Source organism: Alligator mississippiensis, chromosome 13 (genome assembly GCF_030867095.1).
Source record: "Alligator mississippiensis isolate rAllMis1 chromosome 13, rAllMis1, whole genome shotgun sequence".
Classification (NCBI taxonomy): Eukaryota; Metazoa; Chordata; order Crocodylia; family Alligatoridae; genus Alligator; species Alligator mississippiensis.
The window spans coordinates 2,550,978-2,576,021 of NC_081836.1; the positions used below are offsets into that span (position 1 = coordinate 2,550,978).

General features: G+C 43.1%; 1 protein-coding gene across 10 annotated transcripts in view; it reads left to right on the top strand.

Moving 5' to 3' along the window:
• The first annotated feature begins 3,729 nt into the window (after window positions 1–3,729).
• Window positions 3,730–25,044, top strand: part of EIF4G3 (eukaryotic translation initiation factor 4 gamma 3) — a 174,717-nt gene continuing 153,402 nt past the window's right edge. For 8 of the 10 annotated variants that reach the window (XM_059716601.1, XM_059716605.1, XM_059716602.1 and 5 more), the window contains exon 1: window positions 3,744–4,211. In XM_059716601.1, coding sequence (XP_059572584.1) covers window positions 4,039–4,211 — 173 coding nt within the window. In that variant the 5' untranslated portion in view covers window positions 3,744–4,038. Of the gene's footprint in view, window positions 4,212–25,044 lie in introns of all 10 variants that reach the window. The other 2 variants (XM_059716609.1, XM_059716608.1) reach the window with 2 other exon arrangements.

A 25,044-nucleotide genomic window follows, 5' to 3' on the forward strand; every position in this document is an offset into this window, starting at 1 on the left:
TACAAGTCATGTTCATTATTTTCTTCTTTTAAATATATTTTTATTATAAATCATCTTTCATAAATTTACAGCTGCACAAAAGGCACAGTTCTGCACACAGTATAAGCAATGTAATTATCCCTCAGAAATTTGAAGAGATTTATAAGGAATACTAATGGCCTCATTCTAGGGAATGCATTTTAAATTCTTTCATTATCAGGTTTCAACCTGTCCTGAAATGCTGGTTGTGTCAAATGCAGTACGCATCTAGTGGACCAAAGGAAGCTGGTAAACCCTTTCTCGGATGTGCAGGAACCGTTCCGGTACTGAATAAAAAAAGCCTTGTGCTGGCTCTACCAGCATTTAGTGGCTAGAAAACTGACAGATCTAGTCCCTGGGGGATTTTGCCACAATGGTCAGATGCCACAGGTGGCAGGGAGCTGATGTAATGGGTCTGTGCTAACTTATGGTGTAAAGAATACTAGTAGCCTTCACGCACAAAAGTTATGGTGTGGCAGGAGTCCTGCAGTGTCTGTAAAGGCCCACCTGTTGGGCAGAGGTAACGGAAAAACTTAACATTTTCCTGAAGCGGCTCAAACCTACTTGGGGTGGGGGCCGCTATCCATCTTTGGGAGTAGGCATGTTCATCGGTAAAGCGACCTTTACCCTGTCCTGAACTTAACGCAGGACCTGAAGCTCAAGAGCAGACTCCAATTGTTCATTATTTTTCCAGAAAGGACCAGGCTTAATGGGCCTGGCTCTAAGATGTTGATTACTAGTAACTCCTGTTGGTTTAAACAGAAGTTGAGGGTGCTCAGCACCCCCTCAAGATCGGATCTGATAAAATAATAGGATGTAGGGCTTGAAGGGACCTGAAGAGATCATGTAATCCTACCCCTTGCTCAAGGGAGGATTGCCCCTGTCTAGACCAGCCCAGACAAGTGCTTGTTTAACCTATACTTAAAAAACCAAACAAACTGAGAACCCACTATGTCTCTAAAGTAGATGATGTGTTCCAATATTTAGTCACCCTCAAATTTTAGAGAATATTTCCTACTACCCAACCTAAATGTCCCATGTCAAAACTTCAGCTTGTTACTAGCCCTGTGCAAAACGGCTAGTACTCGTTTCGGATATGGCCGATTCAGGGGACAGTGATTTGATTCGGCCGAATCTGATTCGGAGCCCTTTTTCTTAAAGGGCTGGATCTGGCCTGGGCGGGGCACCTGTGTGGGGGCTGGGGAAGCGAGGGGGAGATGGGGCGGGGGGGGGGGGGGCAGTGGGGATCGGGGGCAGGGGTCCCTTGATTCGATTCAGAGATTCGGCTGCCGAATCTCCTCCGGATCAAATCGCCACCTGAAGCTTCGCACAGCCCTACTTGTTACTACTTCTGTCCCCTGTAGAAGCAAGCAAGTTATCACATCCTAACAACCCTTTTTATATTTTAAGACTTTTTCAAATCCCACCTCCCCTTGCATCAATTTTCTCTTTTCCATACTCAATTCTTCCAAACTTTCATGTTATGTCTTGTAGACCTCTTAACTTTCCGCTCCTCCCTACCCTGTTCTGGGACATTGTCCAGTTTGTTCAAATCTTTCTTGAAGTACAACAGCCAGCTGAAAGAACCATTCTTATTTTATCTCATTTCTTTTGGAAAGAGAGATGGGAAATAGTGTAAGGACTTATTACTTTGCATCACATCTCTCACCTGAGAGTCCCAGAATCTGCTGTGTGTGTGTGTGGCTGGACTGGAATGAAACCACAATGGAACAGGAGCTGTGTGGAGGAAGAGGAGGCATGTTGGTTTCTACCTCTTTAGGGAGAAGGTGCCCAAGTGCACGTGGAGTGCTAGGGACAGCTACAACACTGCTGGTTCTTTTAATGCATGGCAGGATGCTGGCCATAACACTGGAGACTCCAGACATCTAGGTCAGTCGTTCTCAACCTTTTTAGTCTCAAGGCACCCTACGGAAAATGCCAGCTCTTAGCATTCACATGCCTTTTTACTATGGAAAAATAATAGAGTGATTCTTCTGTGTGCAAAGAACTTGGGCAGTCCATAACAGGGCAGACTGTTTGTTTGTCATGATCTGAATTCTCTGGGTTTATCATGTGAATTGTGTTTGCACATCTAGCAGGGCTAACGTCGTGCAGCAGTCTGCAACATGCCCTCAAGGCACCCTGGCTGAAAATCAGGCTGAATGTCAGCTCTGTGGGTGTGGGACCCCCTCTCTGAGTGAGCCCTGCAGCACTGACCCTCTCCTGGGGTAGACCAACTACTGGGGCTGCTGCAGGAGGGGGTGGGGGTTTTCCCCCGCCCCCAGCAATTTGACCCCTTTTTGGGAAGGGCAGGAAGAGGCCAGCAGGCTGGAGCAGCTCCTGTGTAAGCAAAGGGACAGCTTCTGCATATCTCCTCCCTTCCTCAGAGCAGCACTGGGCCTGGAAACGGTGGAAGAGGCCAGTGGCATCTGCAAGTGGTCCCCAATCGCCGTTCACCACCCACTGACGGTGTCTGTGGACGGTCTTTGCTCACCATGGCTGTCTCACACCACCGTTGGCAGCTGCAGACAGTCCCTGCTCGCTGCCATGGTGCCCCCCGATTTAGGGAGGCAGCAGTCGTTCATGCTCCGTAGTGAGCGATTAACAACGGGGGCCCAGCCAGGAGCAGGGGAAGGTAAGTGGGCCCTAGCCTGGCTGGGTGGTGGGAGGATTGGAGCCGGGGGGGCTACCGCCCCATCTCTTGGGGGTGCAGTACAGCCTGGAGTGACCTTTATTTTCAAAAAGTGATCTTCCCCATAAAAAGTTTGGAGACCGCTGCCCTAAGCTATGTCCAGTTTAAGAGGCCCCCTACGATAAAAAATAATCCATGAAAATGGATTTTCATGAAATTTTAAGATGAACGATGGTCACAAACTCTTCCTTTCAAGGTTTTCTTTCGTTGAGTGGAGAGAAAAATGTTGCACTGTATCCCACAAGTGTCGCCGCCTCCCTATTCGCCTGATATGGCCCCTGCGCCCCTCAACGAGAGGAAACTTTGGGAGGTTTTGTGACGTGGAAACCCTACAACACAACGTGACTGAGCGGCTCTTAGCAATTCCAGCTTGCTGATCCGACGCGCTCCCAACGATGGCAGAAACGCTGGGAGAAGCGCGCGGCTGCAGAAGGAGTGTACTTCAAAGGAGATTAAGCCAAAACCCCTGTGAACACGAATGCTGCGTGGCCCAGGGGAGATGGGGACTGCCCACGGGTGGCGGCAGCGGTGCTGTCTACGGACACCGCTGGCAGTGCCCGTGGTGGTGGGTGGGAGTGGTGAGCAGTGACTGCCGGCAGTGTCGGTGGCACTTTTTTGCAGGGGGTGCACGTGCACCCATATGCATCCCCTCTAAATTAAATATTTTGTTCCCTAGAGCATGCGTCTGGATTACTTTTTGAGTAGCCCTTGTACTTTTCTCACATAAGAACAAAAATATCCATTTTTTGTGTCTTTTTGGAGAGGAAAGGGGAGCCCCTCAGCTGCAGGTTGAGGGGGGGGGGGGGGGGAGAGGAGAGGACCCTGAGGAGACTCCTGCCAGGTGAGCGCCTCGGCTCCTTCCGGAAGACGCCGAGGGAAGCCGAGCGTTTCCGAAGCTGCTCGGCACCGGCGCCCGAAGCTGCCCGAAGGGCGGGCCAAGCCGAGCGCGTCCGGAAAGGGCCGAGGCGGGCCGAGCCGAGCGGCTCCGGAGAGGCCCGAGCGCCCGCCCTGCCGGAGTGCTGGAGGCGGCCGCGGCGCCATGTTTGATGCTCCGCTGCTCCAGTGAGGAGAATCCGCCGGCATCGCCCCGCAGCCGCCACCGCCGAGGGCGCCGCTGCCCCCGGGGAGGGGGCCCGACACCCTCCGCCGCCGCCGGCGGCCCATGAGCAGCGCGGCCTGAGCGGCGGCGCCCGCCCGCCCGCCCGAGGCGCGTTGTCACGGAGACCGGCCGGTGGTGCTGGCCCGCCGGGCTGCCCCTGCCCCCGCCGCCGCGGCCCGGCTCCCCCCCGGCCCCGCTCCCCGCCGGGGGGTGGTGGCTGCGCGTGGCCATGAGTGTCCCGCAGAAGGCGGCTCTGAAGCCCGGCTCGGCGGCGGCGGGCAGCGGGGCGGCGGCGGCGGCGCCGGGGCCGCCTCCCCCCGCGGCTCCCCCTCACCCGGCGGCCGCGGGGGCGCCTCCTCCGCACCCCGCCATCCGGGCCTTGCCGCCCCAGCCGCCCCAACAGTATCCTTTGCCGGCTCGGCCCCTCGCCCAGCGGCGCCCCCTGCCCGGGGGTGCCGCGGGCTGCACCTGTTGTGGGGCGGGGTGGGCCGCGCGTGTCCCCCTCCCCGAGGGCCGGCGGCGGGCGCAGGGAGCAGCCCTGCCTGCCCCCCTCTCCCTGGAGGTAAGTGGCTGCCTCCAGCCAAGTTTTGGATACCGAGGATGATTTTTGCCGTGGGTGTTTTGGGGGGCGGGCGGAGGAAGCCGTCTCCGGTGCGAAACCCAGAGCCCGGCGAAGGTTTTTAAAGGTCTTCCGCTCTTCGCAACTAGGCCCGGAGTCGGGACGTGCGCGCCGCCGAGACCGGCAGGGAAGTGGAGCGGAGCCGGTCTGCGCGCGCCGTGCCGTGGGGCTCCGGCATCTCCCGGCGATTTTTCAGAAGTTTTGGGAGAAACTCTTCCCCCGGGAAAATGACTCCGTGCGTGGCGCCGAGAGAACGTAGCCGCCGGGTCTCCCGCTGGAAACGCGGGGTGACCCCGGGGCGATGCTTCGTACCGGCGGCGGCGATGCTTTCGAGGCGATAAACGCGCAAGACGTCTTTCTCGTGCGGTCGTACCGTCCAGCGAGCTCGCTGCATGTGTGTAGGCGCGTATGACGCTTCTCTTGCGGTGAATGGCAGGCTTGTTGCTCTCGCTCGCGTCTCGAGGCGGGAGGAACAAACCCTTCTGTAAATCGTCCGGCTCCTTGTGTTGAACTTCCAGTGAAATACGCGTTTGTTGTTGCCGTCATACATGTTTTGCTTAAATTGACACTGGAGATTTGTTTGTTTAGGTCAAAGTGAAGTCTGCAGAGGCTGGAGAAGATTGGTAATGGGAGGCTGAGTCTCTTTCTCGCTTAGTAATTGGGCTAACTTGCTAAAAGTTTTCAAAGTTCTTGCTTTTGAATGCTTGGAATAGCGTACGCTCATCTTCTTAAGCAAGCATGGCAGTGGCAGGTAAAACTTGCTCAGGGGGAGCTTGCTTAGCTTTGAGCCGTGTGCCAAGTGTTACAGCGGGGAAGCTGGCTGGCTTGCACAGAGTAAGTCAGTGCTCGGCCGATCCGCCCAGAAGGTACTGGACTGTCCGATTCCGTTGAACGTTCTGTTTGGTATACAACACCTTTGTGTGTTGACAGTTAAATGGCTTCTGCGTGCCTGGATCTGGGAACCGGAGAGAGAGACTTTTCAAAGCACTCCTCTTAGGTAATCCCTGAAAGCATCTTGGAGGGATTTGAATACTTTTCTGTGAATGCTAGCTTCTGCGGACTGCAAGACTGGCATGTACTGTAAAGATTGAAACAGAAAATGCCATCACATATGTCAGTTCTTTAGTGCAGTTTAACAGATATACTTTGCCTGCGTCAGGGGAGGACACTGACTGTCTTTTGAAGGCAGCCTAAAAAATTCCCAGTCTGTGGACTTGGTTCCTTCACGAAGGAGCTAGTTATGATATTGCAGCATTTCACGTTGTGGCTGTAATTAGGTACTAAGATCAAGATGCCTAAAAGGAAGGGAAACGAGGTCAGTTTCAAAGGTGTGTGAACTTGAAGAAAGACCAGCGCTTTCTAATTGTAAGCGACTAGTTTGTGACCTTGTGCTTCTGAATCTAAATGATTTCAGTGATTCAAGCTTTAAAGCCGTAACCATCCTTGTGATCATGTATGGATGCTCCATTCCCATTTCCTTTAACTCCAGTCTATTCAAATGTCTTGGCTGTTTTTGCTTTCTGCTAACATCTGGAAGTATATGTAAATAGTAATGAAAGCTGTTACCTTTTATAAATCTTAATGCAAATTTGAATCTCTGAGTATTTTGAGAGGGAAATTCATTAGAAATGTACTGAAATGCACAGGTCATCCAAGTTCATCCTTATTTTCAGTGCTGTTTTTTTTTTTAATGTTATATGACATCAAGGCAGCATTTCCTTACAGCAGATAAGCTACAGCATCAGTATACTGCAGGGTCCTTGTGTTTTCTCTCCAAGGCAGTACAGGGATTTATTTGTTGATGCAAATATCCAGCATGTTTTGTGTTGATCGAATTGTTGAAGCTCCAGATCAGGCTTGCAAAGCTAAAACTCTGTTTACTAGGGTTTATTCTGTGTCCTTGTGTCTTCAGAAATATGTGCATCTCTAATTTATTATATTAATTGAATGGGCATAGTCTATCAGTATGCTTGAGCAGGAAAAACTCGAGAAAACGAAGGAGAGCTGATACCCATCTGGTCCACATGTATTTGTGGAAAAGAAATAAATGAGATATGATAGGAAGAATATAGTGCTGGAGGAGAGGGGAACGTGCTGGTGCGTTTTCTTTTGTTTTTTTTTTCTTTTCTCCTTTAAAGGAAAGTGAAACTGGAAAGTGACAAAAAAAAAAAAAATTAGAAACCCAGTGACACTTCTCTTGTTGTGTAGCCTGCTAAATAGGAAGTTATGGTGACGACAGCAAGAAAAATGAGCTTTGTAAAAGATCCTTCTCGTATGATGGTTTAAAAAGTTATTTTCCTGTCAAAGTCACATGAAATCCATTTTGTAGGTTCAATAGAGGCAGGTGGCAACTGAAACCCAAATTCAGACGAGTGATATTCTCTTGGAAAACTTTCAATCTGGGCAAAGCACCTGTAGCATACCTGTCTCACTGGAAAGTAATGTCATTCTTTGTATGGAAGAAATAAAACCAGTTTTCTAGCTCTGGCTCTGGCTTGCGAACTGTTGCTGAGGAATCTGATCCAGTTTAACACTGTTATTCCATAGTAACACTCTTGAAGTGAAGCTATAAAATAAGAAAGGTGTACACTGGACCATGGAGCTCTGCCTTTCTGCTCAATAGAACTTGTAAAGTATATTTAAACTACAAGCGTTTCCTTTCCAACTCGCTCTCAGGCTCTTGCTTATAACAAGAATGGGTTTTAAGAGCGCTTTTGTCATACACTTATAATAAACTACTTTTTTAAAGACTTCAAAAAAGTTATGTGCTGTGGAGTAAGTATTGCTGATGTGATGAATATTATTAAGTCATCCATTTCTTCACAGCATCAGTCTGCACATCAGCAAATAGCACATTATAAAGGACAAACAGATTGCTGGCTCTTCAGGGTTAACTGAACATTGTACCTTGCAGCCAACTTAGAGCTCCCCTTATTGTGGGGATAGGTTCCTTTTCTTTCATTTCTTTTCAGACTTACTTGTATTTGGAGCCAGTTCAACTTCCTGATAACTGATGGTTTCAAAGCAGGCTACAATAAACATGACCTTAATTTATCACCTAAACTGTTGCAGAGTTAAACTAGGCACATCTCAGCATGTGCATTTTTCAGGGCTTTTGGAGCAAGGCAACCACATCAGATTCAGGATGTGTTGTACAACCTTGGTTATGCAAATACTGGGCTTTATTTTTTTTTTCTATTTGATTTTATCGCTATAGAAAAGCCTCTAGGTATTTGAGCTTGGGTAAAGCTGGAGAAGGGAGGAGGATCTGTTTTATGATTTTTGTATAGAGCATATATCTGCAAGAGCTTCCTGGATGAATTAGAAAAGTTGCTAGTCAACTTCAGGGAATCATCTTTTCTGTCTGCATATATAAGTGCAGTTCATTCAAAAAAAATTCTAGGAGATTTTCTCTGACCTCTGGGGACCTGTTCCACAGCCAGTCCTCCTAAAAAAAGAATGTTCTGTCTGTGGCACGTATGCATATGCGAGTGGCATGTTCCAGAAAAGAGTGGGTTTTTGCAGGGGGTGGGGGTGCATGGTAGGTAGAGTTGTGGTCTTTGATGCGACTTACCTGGTACTGGGTTTGAAGATCAGGACATAGTCCTTGAGCTGATGATTGAAGGTGCTTGGAATGCAGAAGGATCAGAACATCACGTTGCCTGGAAACAAGGGCTTCTCTACCTCTGTGCCGTCTTCTGTGTTAATATTTTAAAACAGATGGATTTTAATATTTCTGCAACCAAAAATTAAAATTTATTTCTTAATGACAGAAAGACTTCTGAGTTGATAATGAAGACCTGATGTCCTTTCCTAAATTTGAGAGAGGGGCATGGGATGCAGCATTGAAACATTTCACATCCTTTTTCCTTCATTAGCTTGTGACCTTTTAATCACTTGAGACTTCATATCAAATGGAATAAAACTTGATGCGACTCTGCTGGATAAGAAGATTATTATGGGTGTATTGCCCCAACCAGACTTTGGAAATGCAAGAAGTAGTTTTAACTAAAAACACGTCCTCATCCTTGCTGGGTTCATATTTGTTTGTGTGCAGTGTTTGTGTTTTTGAAGCGCACAGGATGGTGTTGTTTTGTTTCTTGTGTTTGTTTTTAAGAGTTGGTCTGGCTGTCCGGGAAAGGAAAAACATGAATCCCGGTGCGGTGCTGGGGTTTTGTCAGTTTCTTAAGAAGCATCTTGCAATTGAAAAACTTCCTTATGATGTAGAGTCTTACCGCAACATACAGAACTAGTAGTGGTCTTAGCTGCGTTTTGGATAGTCATGTCAGATTGTCTTGAATATCTCTTGTGAAGTTATAGGTAACCTGCATTTTCCTTGTGCCTTAATTTGACAATTTTAGGGCTGGTCAACTGACAAGTTTAGTCAGGAGCAAATCTTCTAAAGTGATTGCAGTGCCTTTAGTTATTCCTCTAGGAATTATAGATGGCTAATAGCATTGTTTTACGGTACAGTTGGTCTGTGGTGTGCATGCGTGCACGCACACTTACAAAAACTGTCGAATGAAGAATTGCAAGGGGGTGAGAATGTGTTTTGACATTATTGTAAGCGTTACTGAATTTCAGCCCGTAAAAGAGTAAGCAGGTGATCTAGGGTTAAACTTTCTAGGAGCTCATATTTTCATTAGAACTCAAGCTTACAAAAGAGCTTTTAGATTAGTGAAATTTTCTTGTGTATGTTACTTTTACGTTTTCTTGTATAAGTTTGGAAAGTGTCCTGGAACTCTTCTGCTCTCCATTCTTGGTTGATAATGGCATGTTGTTGCTGATGGGACTCGAGTCAAATTGCTGCTGGGCATGGAAATAGGTTAATGGGACAGAAATGTATTTTTCTTCCCACCCCCCCCCTTTTTTTTTTTTTATCTTTAAGAGGAAACTTGTATGTCAGTGCTGGGTAGGTAGTGCCCTATTGTTAAACTATTATGAGATTGTTTAGCTTCTGTCATCCGTGTAGTTATTAAGAGCGGAGAAGGAAGGGCCATGGTTTGCACTGCCCAAGAGGGATGGCAGTACCTGGCTTACTAGTGTACATTCAGTATTGTTTGTAATTGAGGTAGAAGTGGTGTTTCCACTTGTGTTTTTAATACATGTGTTTGTACACTTGTTATTTGTTATGAATTGAGAACTCTAAAAAATAGTAATGTCTTAAGGAATTAAAAGTAGTTGTTAAACTTCCTCCATGCTTTCCTTTAATAGATCCATTTAAACTTTTGTCCTTCCTGGAAAACAGTGGTGTTTCCTTGTGACCGTCAATTGAAAATTTTATTTATTTAAACTTTATTAGAACATGCTTGTGTTCAGGAGCCTTCCATTTTTATTTTGCTTCATTTCATCTTGGCATACCATAAAGGGGAGAAAAAAGCACAAACCTTAACAAAGCAAGGGAAACCTTTATAATGTGCCATATACTGATAATATGTATGATGTATTGTTGTCTTAAGTTCTGTGTCAAGTATTGTTATTCTATTGGAAGGTCTTGTGGTTCCTGATTATCCATTGAGTTTTGAATGCATATTCCTTTCGATTTTAACAGCCATTCGTATAGAAATTCTCAGTCTCTAAAATATAGTAGAAAATGGACATTTGCATATTATTTTACTGTTGTACATTTTGTGGGCCCCTTGACTGCTTTTGAGTTCTGCATACTGTTGTCTATAGTGGTGCATGGCATTGTTTCTCGATGATGATTATTAAAATATATATAATGGATACCGGATGTCTTTTTCTAAACAACTGGCTCTTTAGTCTTTGTGTTTTGCAATGTGACATTATAACTGCAGTGCTTCAGTATTTGACCTGTTTGTAGCCTGTAATTCTTAGTGTTTTACTTCACCATTATGAATGAGTTAAAAGGGCTTCGAAAGAGCTCAGTAATTGTTTAAATTTTAATTTGTTTAAGATTTCTTTTTCAATGTTCAGTGTTCTCTTAATGTGATCTGAGATCATTGTTTGGTATGCAAATATTATGAAATATATTCATACCACATATTGTAAGACTGTAACTTTTTTCTTCTGATGTTTCAGTAACTTGAGCTCTTCTCTTAAGTTGTGTTGTCAAAAACCTTTAAATAAAATGAGTTTTATGCAGTAGATCTGTATACCGATTAGACTTATTTGTGCTTGTGATCCTTTGATTCTGTGGCTTTGCATACCAAGTTTAATTCGAATGATTCCCTCTGTGCCCCCCCCATGTTTAAAAAAAAAAGAGGTTTATTATGCTGAATCTCTATCTCAGTGGTATCTGCTATTACAGAAATTAACCAAAACGGTTGTGGCTACATTTTGCAGAACATGCACCATTGCATACTGAACAGGTTACATGTGTTTTGGCTTCTGGACCAGAAACCAGTGTGATGCATGGAGTACAGGAATGAAGTCCATTTCTACTTAAGTGGTGGGCAGCTGCATTTTCTGCTGGCTAATCTGTAATTTTTGAGTGTTTACAGGGAAAATATATTAGTAGAACATTCCAGCCCAGAGGTGAGAGAAACATGGCTAACTGGTGAAATCTCTGGAGTTGAAGGTGCATTACTTCGAATCTAAGACAAGGTTTTCCCCCCTCAGTCAGCATGGGGGGAGAAGCCCCTTATCTTAGATTTGCATAGAAGGTGTGTGTGTGTGGGGGGGGGGGACGGGGAGGAGGGGTTGCTCTCTTTCATATGACACTTTAGGATTGCAACATTAATTCATAGATTAATATCCAAATTTGATAGCCATCTGACTGCTTCAGGGGTAGCTGCATGGATCTATTTTAGATCACCATTAAATTATCTAATTGGGCAGTTGTTCACAGTGTGTTGCACCGTCTGAAAAATCACACTACAATGGCACCCCGGACTCTTTGATTCTCCAGGTGTCTATGTTTTCCATGAAGTGTCCGGATGTGATTCGGGGCAGGGCGGAGCAGGTGATAGGGTGAGCGGGAAGGCAGACTGCTGCTGCAGTTCTGACTGGCCCCAAATCCTGGTCAGGCTCTGAGTCAGACTCACAACAGCCTCCTGACCCTCCCTGCTTGCCCTCTGCAGCTTCTGCCGCTCTACCTCCTCCTCCCCTTACTGTCAGGTGCAGCTTGGCTCGGGCTCAGGCACAGAGCACATGGAAACTCTGTCCCCTGCCCAGCCACTCAGCAGCACCGACACTGCTGCATGCCCAGCAGGTACTCCAGGAGAGAGCACATCCTGTGCTCCAGGAGGGAACAGAGCCCAGCAGTGTGACAGTAAGGTGGAGAGAGGGTTGAGGTGGGGAAAAAGGCAGAGACTGGAGAGCAGGGGAAGGGGCAATGATTGTGCAGAGCTGGAGTGGCAGGGAGGGCAAAAAGGGTGCAGTTGGCAGAAGTGGTGGTGGGGGAGCAGAGGGCAAAGGGGCTACCTGAATCCCCTATCCACTGCTTTCTCTGCTGTGTAGCAGTAGCGGGGGGATATGAATTGAAGACAGCCCTCCAATAATTAGATTCTATACCTGGGAAGTTATAGCAAATGTATACATTTTCCTTATATAGCATCTAATTATGGGGCACTCATCTTAAATTCAGCACTGACTTAGATTCAGGTAAATACGGTATTTCAAAATTCTTCTGTCTGGGAACAGTCTGCTTTTCAGCTCTTTCCCCTTGTGTGCCAGCATCATTTTAGTTCTCTTTGCATTGGGACTAAGTCCAGTGCTTTCATTTAGAAATAGGGGAAGCCAATAATCTGCAGCATACCTTTAATGCAAGGAAGCCAAATGTATGTGTGCACGCATTGCATATTATGAACTTGAGGTGTACATGTTTTGACAGAATAACGTGGACATATGTAAAATTGAATATCTGCATGGTGAATTTACAGCCCAAAAGGCTATATCCCCTGGAGATCTGTAAATCTGTTAAATAGAAGGATGACAGGAAAAATGCTGTGGGACCCTGCATGTGACGCACCTCAGGCAAAATGAGCAATTGCCTGTTGTGATTCTCTGGGCTCTCCTTGAAAGGAATGATTTAAGACACTGTAAAGTGATCCCATCCTAGCTCTATGGAAACTCTGACTGACTAAATACTAGTGTTTTGTATGTTGCTATAAATTATCCTAGTAGCAACTACAGCGATTTGCTATACTTAAAGTATCCTTCTAGCTAGGGAAAAGTAGTATGTTAATATCTTAATCTCCATTATGTTTTTAAGATTAAATTTGGGGTTTATCAGACTAGCCTATGTATTTCAGGGGGCAGAGAGCTGGCATTTCCCTCCAATTTTGTACCATGCTCATTGTAGGAAATCTCCAATAGATTTGGAGTACATCTGTTTTGAGATGAAAGGCCCTTTGGGTGCAATATATGCAATATTACAATTAATATGTGATATATATGAAATATAGTCATCTAACTTTGTAGGGTAGTAATCATGTTTTCTGCTTTTTTTTCAACTGACAGTGATCCAGTGTTTACTTCCGTGCATTTTGCTTTAATTATTTCCTCAATAATCAGTCTGGTAGTGTATACTCATGAAAGGTGCCTGTCCCATGTTCCATTCCCCCCTGTTCTCCCCTGCCTGCTCCCCAACCTTTGGAAGATGGTTTGAGAGTGGAGTTAGAATTGGCTGGGTAACAGTGGCATTTTTTGTGGCAATTAATGATGCAACTGTAGTAAAAATAACAGGGACGTGCAGTTTTGAAATATTTCTTTGTTCAAAGCCTTTGAAACAGTGTTTTTTTGTGCAGGCTAATGTTTTCCTCATCTACTTCATCATTTTCAGTGTTGGAGAAGTTTGGTTCTAGTTTAGAAAGACTACAAGAAATACTTTGTATGAGTGGATAAGTTTAGAAACTCTTTCCCCTCTTCTGTTCCTGTTCAGTTTGCCTGAAGCCTTTCAGTACTCAATTGAGTTTGGCCAAATTGGGGTACAAGCAGACTCTTTACTTGCATCCCCTTCCCCAAATATCATTGTTCACCTTGATTAATGCTAATCACATAAAAGATTGTTGAAATCTTGCAATTTCACATTAGCTAAAGTAGTACAGTTTAGACTTGTAGAAATACTTCGTTGACCATTTAAACCAAGGAGATGTCCTTAGGAGACTGCTTGATAACCGAACACAGAAAATGCTGCCTTTTTTTTCCCTTCCTTTCTTCACTCCCATGACGTTGTGTGCTTTTTTGCTGTTTTTTTTCTGCTTGTTTATAGTTTTGAAATGCAGTGAACCTATGGCTCTCTATCCAAAGACATGTTGAAGAAAAAACAGTTATGGTGCAGAAAAACTTGTGATTTGAGCCAATAATCCATTACAAGAGTGAAGTATTTTTATTGAGCTTCATCTTGGTGTCACTCTGAATACTTACTCTGAGTCTCTCTTTTTTTTTTTCATTTTGATTGCATAAATGAGAATATTAATCCACTTCATTTGACAAGGTATCTGGAATTCAGTTTTATAACCAATTTGGGTATGTGTTCATTTCCAAACAACAAGGTGGCCAAGAGACCAAAATGCACGTATCTAATAAGAAAAGGGAACCCTAGCATTATCATAACCTTCCCCCCGCCCCCAGCTGGCTAAGGCGCTAGAACAGGGATTCCCATAAGATCCTTTCAAGGGTCCTTCAGCGTGCCACACAATGTTAGCACTGTTAGGTGTGCAGACATGCTTCACAAGATAAGCTTGGAGATTTTCAATTAGTAGTCTGGAGAGTTAAACTTTCTAACCGGTTGTGATCTTTCTGAGTTCTCTGCAATACAAGACTTGCTCTGTTGTTTTTCTGTAATCAAAAAACAAGCGAACTAAGAGCAAACGTTTTCCACAGGGTGCGTTGAGTCTAACAAGGTTGAAAACTTCTGTGCTAGCAAGTCCAACTTGATTCATAGATTCATAGATGTTAGGGTCGGAAGGGACCTCAATAGATCATCGAGTCCAACCCCCTGCATAAGCAGGAAAGAGTGCTGGGTCTAGATGACCCCAGCTAGATACTCGTCTAACCTCCTCTTGAAGACCCCCAGGGTAGGGGAGAGCACCACCTCCCTTGGGAGCCCGTTCCAGACCTTGGCCACTCTAACCGTGAAGAAGTTCTTCCTAATGTCCATTCTAAATCTGCTCTCTGCTAGCTTGTGGCCATTGTTTCTTGTAACCCCCAGGGGCGCCTTGGTGAATAAATCCTCACCAATTCCCTTCTGTGCCCCCGTGATGAACTTATAGGCAGCCACAAGGTCGCCTCTCAACCTTCTCTTGCAGAGGCTGAAAAGGTCCAGTTTCTCTAGTCTCTCCTCGTAGGGCTTGGTTGGAAACATTTTGGATCTGGAAATTTTGGAATGCAGTTTTGAGAAGAAAGTTATCTAAGTCAGCTGTACTTGTGCACCTACCTCTCTGTGCTTCTCAAATTTCCATAATTTGGACATTTTTAAATACAGGGCAAGTTCTAGGGCTTTTTAAAATACAAGTTGCCCTGATTTTAATACAAATTGATTTAAAAAAAACAATCAATCAGCAAACTCCATCACTTGACAATTGGCTATATCGGTGTACCTTTTGTCTGTAAACTTAAAATTGACATAAGATTTAAACTTTTATTAATAGTCTCACAAGTGGTTGTGTTTAATTAGACTGGGTTTAAAAAAAACAAAAAAATGCTTTTAGTAAATGGAGCAGACTTATGTGGGCCAGGCCTAAGAGAGCATGCAGAAATTTTATAGATAAACCTATTACTTGCATTGAAATGTATGTAATGAAAGTAATAATGTGATTAATATGATGTAATAGCATGAATAATAGTGATGAAGGATCCAACTATTATTCTCCAGTGTTTCTACACACGAGAATTTTGATTGAAAGGCATTTGATGATCAGTGGGATGAATATTAAGTTTTTAGTTCTCAAAAGTAATTCAGTTGGCTGGGTAGAAGGGAAATCCTTTGCAAAGAATGATTACCCTTAGTCTGCTGTACTAAATTTATTGCCATTCAGAATATCTTTTTTTCCAGAGAGAACTTTATTTTAGGCAATTTTGGCTATTGGTGACATTTACATAATCTAAAACTTAGGCTTGTCAAAACACAGGTGCACCACTTTTATTAAAGGTGTGATGATCAAATATTTTAAACTTGTGCAACTTTTGATGTAGACTAGGTCTTGATGTGGAGATATTTGATCACATTTTCTATTTCTCTTATATTTTCTGTGGGTTGGTAATGTTGGGCAGCAGTCTAATATTTTTGAGCTTTCTGAGCCATTTTTTCTGGTACGCTGGTGGTATTTGGCTATACTGTATTGCTTCTTGGCCTCTTGAAGGCTCAGATCAAGTGTACTTGTCAATGCTGTGTAAATTAAAGCATGGCAAGTAATAAGGTCTGACCATGTTAAATGGTATCCATTTTTTTTGAATGGTGAAATACCCCCCCCCCCCCCCCCCAACAAAACAAAAACCCAAAGTGTAGAACAGTATATTTAATCTCTCTTTTTTTGCACTAGTCCTTTATACAAGACTTGTGTTCTGCATTCTGGAATGCAAACCAAGAATCCTGATTCCCGGTGTTCTGGAAATCTTTCAAAAAGATTTGTAACCATCAGCTGGCAAAGTATCCGTTAAGTCTCCTTTTCTTAGCTCATCAACAAAGAATAGTTCTCACAGTGTTTGTGGTTGTTCCTTTCTTCAGTGATAGAAGTCGATTATGGATCTGAAGAATACTGGGCTTGAATTCTGGTGATCCATGTTGGGGGTTAGGTATTTTTATCAGTATTCTTTACAGCAAGTTAAGAAATGTCAGAATTAAGTAACAATTCATTAGTAATTCTGACACTCGAGCATGCATTATGAGATACATGATCCCATAGCTATAAGATCTCTCCCTTTTAATTACTACTCCAAGTAGATAGTATTTAGCATATCTCAGAGTTGTATTTGTTGATGTTGCCTAAAACATTTGTTCATTTGCTGCTGAAGTTTGAGTATGTATATTTATAATGGGGACAGACTGCAGGAAGAGTATAGTCTTGCATTGAAGACACTGCACTAGGCTATCAGAGAATGGAGTTTGATCCATGACTTTGCCATAGGCTTTGTACGTCTTGTTAGGCAAATTGGTTAAACCGGAGTTATTAGACCTGGTCAGTAACTGCATATGCTTATTTTTCTAAATGCACAGTGTATGGTAACTACTGAGTTAGAGTTTTTTCCAGAGTGCTGTGTCTGCCTAATTTTGGTTTTAGCTTCTCTGAGAGTTGAGGGTTGTCAACATGCGTGCAAATCGGGTCTTAAGCATCTTGATTTGGGCACCTAGTATTGATGATTGTTCTTGTAAATTTTGACTTAATTTTCTTGTCTCTGTTCCACTGCTGTTAAATGGGGATAATACTTCCTTATCTTACTTATCAGAAGAGGTATTTGGATACTACTGTCCAATCCAACTGGTAAGTGTCTTAAAAAGGTCGTGTGGGTGCTAATAAATCCTTTATTTAGTGCAGCATTTGCACGGTGTGAAATAAGTTAGGCATGGGACTGTGCATCAGATGAAGATAAAAATAAACATTGAACTACTACCTCATTCAGTGAGCACAGTCCATCCTACATACTGAATAAAGCAGGAATTCTCTGGAATAAAGTGTTGTCATGAAATTGAAAACTGCATAGGTGTGTGGATTTTATGTGGCATGGGGAACACTGAAAATGGAAACACTGATTACTTCTTTCATTGCTAAGCTTAATTTCTTTTTTGTTTTTGTATGGAAGTTTTCTGTTCAATAGATGTATTTCTGAGGGGAATGTGGATTTTTTTTTCTTGAGGAAGATGCGACTAGTAGGGATAAGAAACAGTGAGTTGTGGGTCTTAAAGATCAGAGGAGAAGGGCGGTACTTGGAGTTTGAAAGGGAATGAGACTTCTGTGGGGCATGGAAGGGGTATTAATGGTGGCGAGGAAGCATAAGCAGGTAAGCTTTTGGACACTCAAACATTTAAGTGAGCCATCAATAAAAATGATTATCTGAAGACTTCCTAATGAAGAAGACATTGGGGGCAGCTGTGATGACCAAGTGAAGACCATATGGGACCGGTGCACACTGAGCACGCTGGAGCTTTACAAGTTGGTGAGTCGTCTGTTAAGTGAAGTAGAGCTTTCTCAAGGGTCACTTATAAATGAATTCCCACAGGAATGTGAAGGCATCACAAATTTCAGTGCTCTAAGTAGGAGGTTCATTTCTTTGACTGTTTTTTCTTAAAAAAAACACACAGAAATGTGTGCATTTGTTTAAAAAATAAGCAATACCTTATAGTGCAAACCATCCTTCCCAGGCAGAACATGGAGGAGAACATGACATATATTTTTATACTCTTCTGAATGGTGCTCTGGGGCTGCAGTGGTGAGCTGAGTATGCCAGCCTTTTCACAAGAGATGTCCTGGTTCCTCTTGTGTTGCTGCTGTAGTTTGGGGTTTTTGTTTGTTTGTTTGTTTTTGTTTGTTATTAATACAATCCCCTCTTTATTGGTTACCCTATTCTCTTTGTATACTTCCTCGCTAGCAAAGATTCCTGTGGCATAGAGATCCTCCTTTCAGCCAAGAAAGAATGCAGATTGCTTTTGAGAATAATTTTAATGTTGCTTTAGTCAGAGGTGCTTGCTTGAAGTGGATTCCAGAAATCTTGCTGTGGAGCTAGCTGAGTCCTCAAATTCCTGGGCACCCCAAGATAAGACCTGGGAGGGAAACATGAGAGATCCATGCCTGCCTCAATAGTTTCCTCAAGCCTTGTTTCTTCATCCACACCAAAACAGAAGTAAGCACTTGTATTAACTGAACAAGTACACATTCCAGCCGGTGACAGTACTTACAACTCCGTAAGTAGGTGACTCCTCGAGCTGGAATCCTGAATATGTGACTGCAAAATAGAACATGGAACAAATGCATTGTTGGTCATAGCCCCTTCCGGTGTTACTGAATTTGTTGAATACTTTGATAGAATGGTGTGTGCTTTGTACCAGGCTCTCAGCTCAGTGGAGGTGACTAAGATTTTTCAGTTGGTCTGCACAAGGCTTGTTTTGGAAATCTTTTTGCAGCTGTATTGCATGGTAGCTCCAGGGCTGCTAGCTTGCACAGGGCAGTGGTCAGCAACCTTTTTCTGGCTGTGGGCTGGAATGACCTACCCTGGATCAGGCGTGGATAGGTGCTAGGACCTCCCTGCAGCCGGCACTTCTTCCCGTGTTGGAATGGGGTGAGTGCCCACAGCTGAAGCCCCCACTGTTGTGTGTCACTGAAGTCTCCTGTTAGCTGGCTGCATCCAAACTATCAGCCACAGATTGCTCACCCCTAGTGTAGGTACATGACTTTTTTTAATCTTGGTATCCCCCAACTCTGCTTTGAGTGAACCTGGATAACAACAAAGTTTAAGGGGAATGGAAAAACCTCTTGTTGTTGAAACCGTTAGTAAAAAATTACATTAGTGAAAGTGCAGTCTGGCAAGATTTTCCCAAAATGTCTATAGGATATTGTGAACGGTGGGTGCCTTATTGTCTCCCTGGCAATCCCAAAATACTTTTTTGGGAGAAGCAGCTGACTGACGCTGATCTCTCTTCCCCATTACATAGGTGTTGAAATGTTGTCTTAAATGAACTGATCGGTTGGCTGTTCTGAACCTTGTTCTGGTCTACCTGTGCTTTGGCATCCAGGTATTGTTCTGCTTATTTACATAGTATACAATCAAGACATTTTTTTTACACTCAAAGAAGCCAGTTTCAGAGAAGCCTACTTAGCTAATAGTAAAGAGAGCTTCTATAATGAGGTCCTGAAATAAATTTGATTCCTGTGGGGTAGTCCTTAAAATGAGTTACTTGAACGTGCAAAGCCTGAAGATCCCAGAGGCCTGTTTACTTTGTTCCTCTTAATGCACACTTTTCCATTACTGTTGTGCTATCCTTGCATTTCTGGCAGGGAGGTTCTCCTGAGCCCTACAGTGGTCCCAGTTAATGTGATTATTGGCCCTGGATGGAAGATCTTGGTGTACAAGAATGATCAATGACAAACTCCCTTCTTCTTAAATGCGGTTTTGAAGGATTGTTTTTGGTGTTTGTTTGTTTTTTGAAACTTTTTTTGTGGCAACGTAACAGTGTCATCTTACAACAGTGTATTCAAGGGAGGGAAAGTAAATTTCTGTGCTCTGTAGGTTGTGTGTAAAGGAACCCACTGGTGATGCCTAACTTTTTGTGGAACAACTAAAGTGCTAAAAATTAACTAAAATGTTTATGCGAGATTTATGGAGTAGGCTTGGTTTTGATGCACGTTAATTGTTATGTCACTTGGTGCAGCGTGTGGGATTTGAACCTAGCCCTAGAAAAGGTGTAAGCTCCACATGTGGCAAGAGGGTTGTTTAATTAATTCTATTTGATAAACTGCTAGATTAAGTGTTACTGGGAAAAATTATGAGATGCTACAGACTTGAGAGCTGAAGGGAGCATTAACATTCTCCAGAAACGTATTCCTAGAATTTATTGCATTGTTTGCAATGAGATAATCAATTTGGGTGACAACACTGTTGTCATTAAATTGGTTACTGACAGATTGACTAGTAGAGCATTAAATTCTCCTGTGAAGTTACAGCATGAAATATAATAGACACCGAGTCAGAAAGTTAACCCAGACAGCAAGATGGTAAGACACTAACCAACTGTTTGATATTCATAGTTATGGAAATGGAGAGTACATTTTTTTTAAATGTGTGACATAAGGGTGTCTGAACTTCACATAACAGTAGTAGTAGTAGTAGTTCTTTATATGAAGAGGGTATGTGCCTGGTGTAATTGAAATGCCTAGAAATGCTGAAAGTGAATAAGCTGTATGTTGATGCATTGAGGAAGACCAAGGCAGAAGTCAGTATATTATTTTATTCAGATCCATAATCTTTCTTAATATGATGGGTTACTAATGCAAACATTGTAGCATGTACACCTGTTTTTAAGCTATTTCCAGTCTTAGACCTAGCTGTATATACTGGAGGTTAGTAGGAGCACTGCAAGCAACATTTGAAGATTCAGCTTCTCTTAAGAATGCAGTTTAAGAGAGTCTGGACTTTGCATCTGTGTTGTAAATTAAATAAAACCTAAATGGATAGTCTCCAATGTGGTGCAGAGAAGTCACTCCAGTAAAACCTTTTCAAAACTAAAGTGTTTAAGTGTTTTCTTTGGACTGTTAATGAGTTCCCATTCAATAAGCAAAGGAGGAAAAATCTTTTTTTTTTTTTTTCAGTCTGTTATGTTGCTCTACAGCAGCAGCGATTTCTAATCTTTTTTTCATTTAAGGACCCCTAAAAAATTTCTAATGGAGGTGCAGACTGCTCTGAAAATTTCAAATGGAGGTGTGGACCCCTTTGAATTGTTTAAGTGTGGGTACTGACATACTTTTGATCATAGGCATATTAGACAGTGGACCTGCAAACCACAGGTTCAAAACCACTGCTCTAGAGCAGTGGTTTTCAGCCAAGGTGCCATGCAGTGTTACCACTGTTAGGTGTACAGACATGATTCACAAAATAAATCCAGAGATTTCAAATAGAAATCCATAATGGTAAAATCACTCTGACCTGCTGTGGGCTTTCTGAGTTCCGTGCAAGGCGTAAAATTGTTCCATAGTCCAAAAAAGAAAACTAAGAGCTGTCATTTTCTGAAGAATGTTCTGAGTCTAAAAAGGTTGAGTACCAATGCTCTAAAGACTGTCCTCAGGTTCTGTTGTTGAAACCTAATTTAAGATCAGAAATGATGATAGCATTAGTAGAATGTTACTTGCTGTGCTTCCAAAAAGTAAGCCTTTGTTCCCATGATCTAACCCAATTACTTGCCTTAATGAATCTTTAAATTATGCAGTTCTGAGCTGCTTCCATATCTGCAGTATAAATTCAGATTAGAAATATCTTTTTAGCTTATTCTTAAATAACCACTTATTATTTTTTAAAAGTATTTATAGCTGACATAGTTCCTGGGGCAGACTGGTGTGGAGGGAGTGCAGAGAAGAAGAGAGGTGAGCATGTGACTGGGTCCAGGCATGTGGAGCATAAGGCAATGTCAGCAGATGTAGTTAGTGGGTTCTTCATCACAGCTGGCCAGGTGTAAGAACAGAGCAGTTTCCTCTGGTGGTGTCTTCCTTGTAATCCTCACTCTCACTACAGGGGTTTTCAACCTTTTTCAAGGAGTGTACCCCTTCTGGTGAGTACTCCTCTTGGACTGTACCCTCTTCTGGAGCGGTGGCGGGGATGGTTTCCAGCAGCTGGTTGACGAGCAGGGGGCAGGGGAGTGCTGACGGCTGGCTGGATGTGAGACAGGGGTACCTGGGCGCGGGGAAGTGGTGTAGAGGGGCAGAGTGCTGGATGGCAGTGGCAGCCCTGTGCCACTGCTTCCCAAGTACCCCCGCTTCTCCGCGCCACGTACCCCCTGTGCCCTTCCCAGTTACTCTCTGAGGTACACATACCCCTAGTTGACAACCTCTGTGCTACAGTGTTAAGTTCAATAAACCACATTTATGGACAATTTCTAGTCAATCCTCCTTTATGCTCTTGTATTTAGTGTTCACTGAGGAACTTGGTTGCAACAGTATTTTCTTTCTTTTCTGTATTCCTTATCACTCAGGGCATTTCTGTTCCCAAAGTACAAATCTGATAAAAGAAAATATCATTTGTTAGATAGGTGCGTTTGGCTCTCAAGTTTTATTACATCCACTTTCCCTATAACAAGGGTAGGTACTCATGTGGTCATCTGTTGGTTTCTTTTCAAAATATTATGAATTGAGCTTTTACTTCAGATATACCTTTGGGCAACTGCTTAGTGCCAGATGTCCCTTTTGGCTTGCTGTTCCCTCATCTGCTTAGTTCTGAGTGGTTTATAGTCTCTTCAGTTTAAAGGGATGTCTAGGAGTTGGTGTCACAGGTCATAAAAATAGAAAAGGTTACCTACTTGCTTTTCTTCAACTCAGAGCATTCATTCTGCAGGATCATTGCAAAGCATATGTCCTGTGAGTTACATTTGGAAGTGGCAGAAGTTCATTATATCTGGCTTATTATATAATGTGTGCATAGAATAAAAGTAGACAAAGCAGTTGCTTTGCTAAGTGGTACAAAAGAAAGTTACAATGTAATTTCAGTGGAATGGGTGCTTCTTACTGCATGGAAACTAAAACAGGATCTTCTCTGCTTGGAAAAAAGCTTTGAGACAGTCTCAGAATAATCACTTGAAGCAGATTGATTATATCTAATGTCTAATGTGCTGCTTAATCAAGATTTGAATAATAGAGTTGACTGTCGCTTTTGTAGTTTGGTTATTTTTAGAACTGATTCGCCATATATACCATTCCCCAAATAGTCTGTACTTATGCTTTGGAGGCATATTGACCCTGATGTCATTTGAGAGTTAGGGTCTTCTCTCTTATATTATACCTGGCCACCAATGAGTATGAAATCATTCTCCTTATAATAAGCAACATTCAGAATTTTGCCATGACTTTATATAAGTAAAGGGAGGCATGCATTTTTGAGCCACTGGTTTTTGAAGTGGTTTATTAAGTCTATCCTGAAAAATGATTATGAAAATTGTACCACGCTGCTCAATGAGCTGGTGGGTCATGAAGGTTAAATATGGTTTTTAATCGTAATTAGTATGTTGCTCCTAAAAGCTCCGGGGAGCTAAAAAATTAAGTGGGTTAAACTTTATTTTCTTGTGCCTCAAAAAGATCTTTCTTCCATTTGGTTACCAGTGCATGATCCTACTGAAGGCAGTGAGACTGCTCAGGTATAAAGCGGAGCTGATGGGGAAAAAAAGGTTCCACTGTAATGTGTTTTTCTTGTCTTGGAAACCGGTAATTTGTTGTAAGCTAAACACTTCTGAGAAAATGTCTCTTAAATCATTTGGAACATAAATGCTTGTCAGGTAGTCCTTTGTCAGCAGCCTGGAAGGATCCATGACTCTGGGGGTAGCAATGTAGACATGTCCAGGGCTTCTAGGCTCCCATAAACCAACGAAATGACCACCTTGAAATCTTGGCAGTCCAGGGACCTGGATGGCATTAGAGCCAAGCAGTAGCCGTGCTAGAGCCAACGGCAGGCATGGGCTTCTGCGATCTGACTGCATAGATGTGTGTTTTGTCAGTTCTCATCCGTTCCACTTCTTTGGAAGCATGTCACTGTCCCTCGTTAGTAGTTGGGCCTGGGTAACGTTTTCTTGTTTGGGACCCCTCTGTGTCAGCCTTTTGAAAAAAGCAAACAAAAAAAGGGTGGATTTTTCCAGTCTGTGAGACTTTTTGAAATTTCAGCTTTGAAACTTCATGACAAAACCCCATGAAATTTTAGGATTTCAGAATTTGAATGGGAAGTTCTGAGTTGACTACCTTGAGTGCAAAGGCAGGCTGCCTCAGCTTCAGGATTCGTACTGGTGATTTGCTAGATGGAGAGAAACCAGCTTGATTTGTGAGGTGTAGCTGAGCTTACATCACTCTCAGTCACCATCTCTACTTGTTTTACAAGTGCACTTTGATACAGAAATCATTCCCACAGTGCAGTTTTCAGGATTACTTTTCAGAGTACGACCATTTGAAATATGTAAGTAGAAACCTGGGTATCTTTGTATTAGAGCTTCGGTTCAGTACAGTCCCTAGTAAAGAATTGCTGGGAATAATGTGAGGACATGTCATAAGCCTCCCTGAAAAGGCTCCAACCCTTCCTTTCATCAGTGGCTCGTAGCCTCACAGCCTAGAGAGGTATTTCAGATTACTGCCTCTTGCTGTCTACAAATTTTCCAAAGAAATTTTAACTTGAACTTTGGGTTCTTGCTCTTGTGCACAGTAACTAAGGTGGGACATATGGGCACCAGCACCAGGTGCCGACTATTGAGGGGACTCCCAAGTTATCCCTCGATCCTGGGATTCTTTTTCCACAGCATGTGCAGCCCTCTGCTGCCGCTTCCCAGCCATAGGAGCCAAGCAGGGCAGTGCTGCACCCAGCAGTGTGAACCATTTTGCACAGGATGTGAGAGGAACAGGAACTTTCTACACATTTTAGCCATTTTAAATCAGATCTTCTACCATTTTCAAATGAACCAACAGATCATAGTTCTGGACAGATTTTTATCAAAACAGATAAGAACTGGAGCTCTTTCATGTTGAAAATCTAAAAGTGGCTCCCTGTGCTAACAGGTGCTCTATGTCTACCTATGTAATGGACTCAAATAAAATTAAACGTGGCAATAGCATATTTACTTTATTAATTTGTGATGCTAAAAGCTTATTTGCATCTTTATGATTAGCTATTACAAAAATCAGTGCTATGACATCAATTTCAAGACCATTTATGTATTGAACATTTTATTTTGTTAGTTTAATTTTAGTGCTTGCTTTTTTATGAACCATTTTCTGTTGTTACCTTGACTGGTCCAAAGAGCAATATGCATCAAGAATCAAAAAAGGCCCAATGAAATCGGAATGCCGTTATGCAGCAGTACACTTCAGGACATGTACTGTTGCAAAACAATAGGGCTTTGTAAACACTGACTTCCAGTTATTATATGTTCTAGATAACTAGCTAAACCCTGCAGATAAAGAATAAGTTTGGAAATGTGGGGGTTTTGAGTGATTATACACTTGGATTCTACCTTTTAGCATACATGTGCTTCAGGCATGT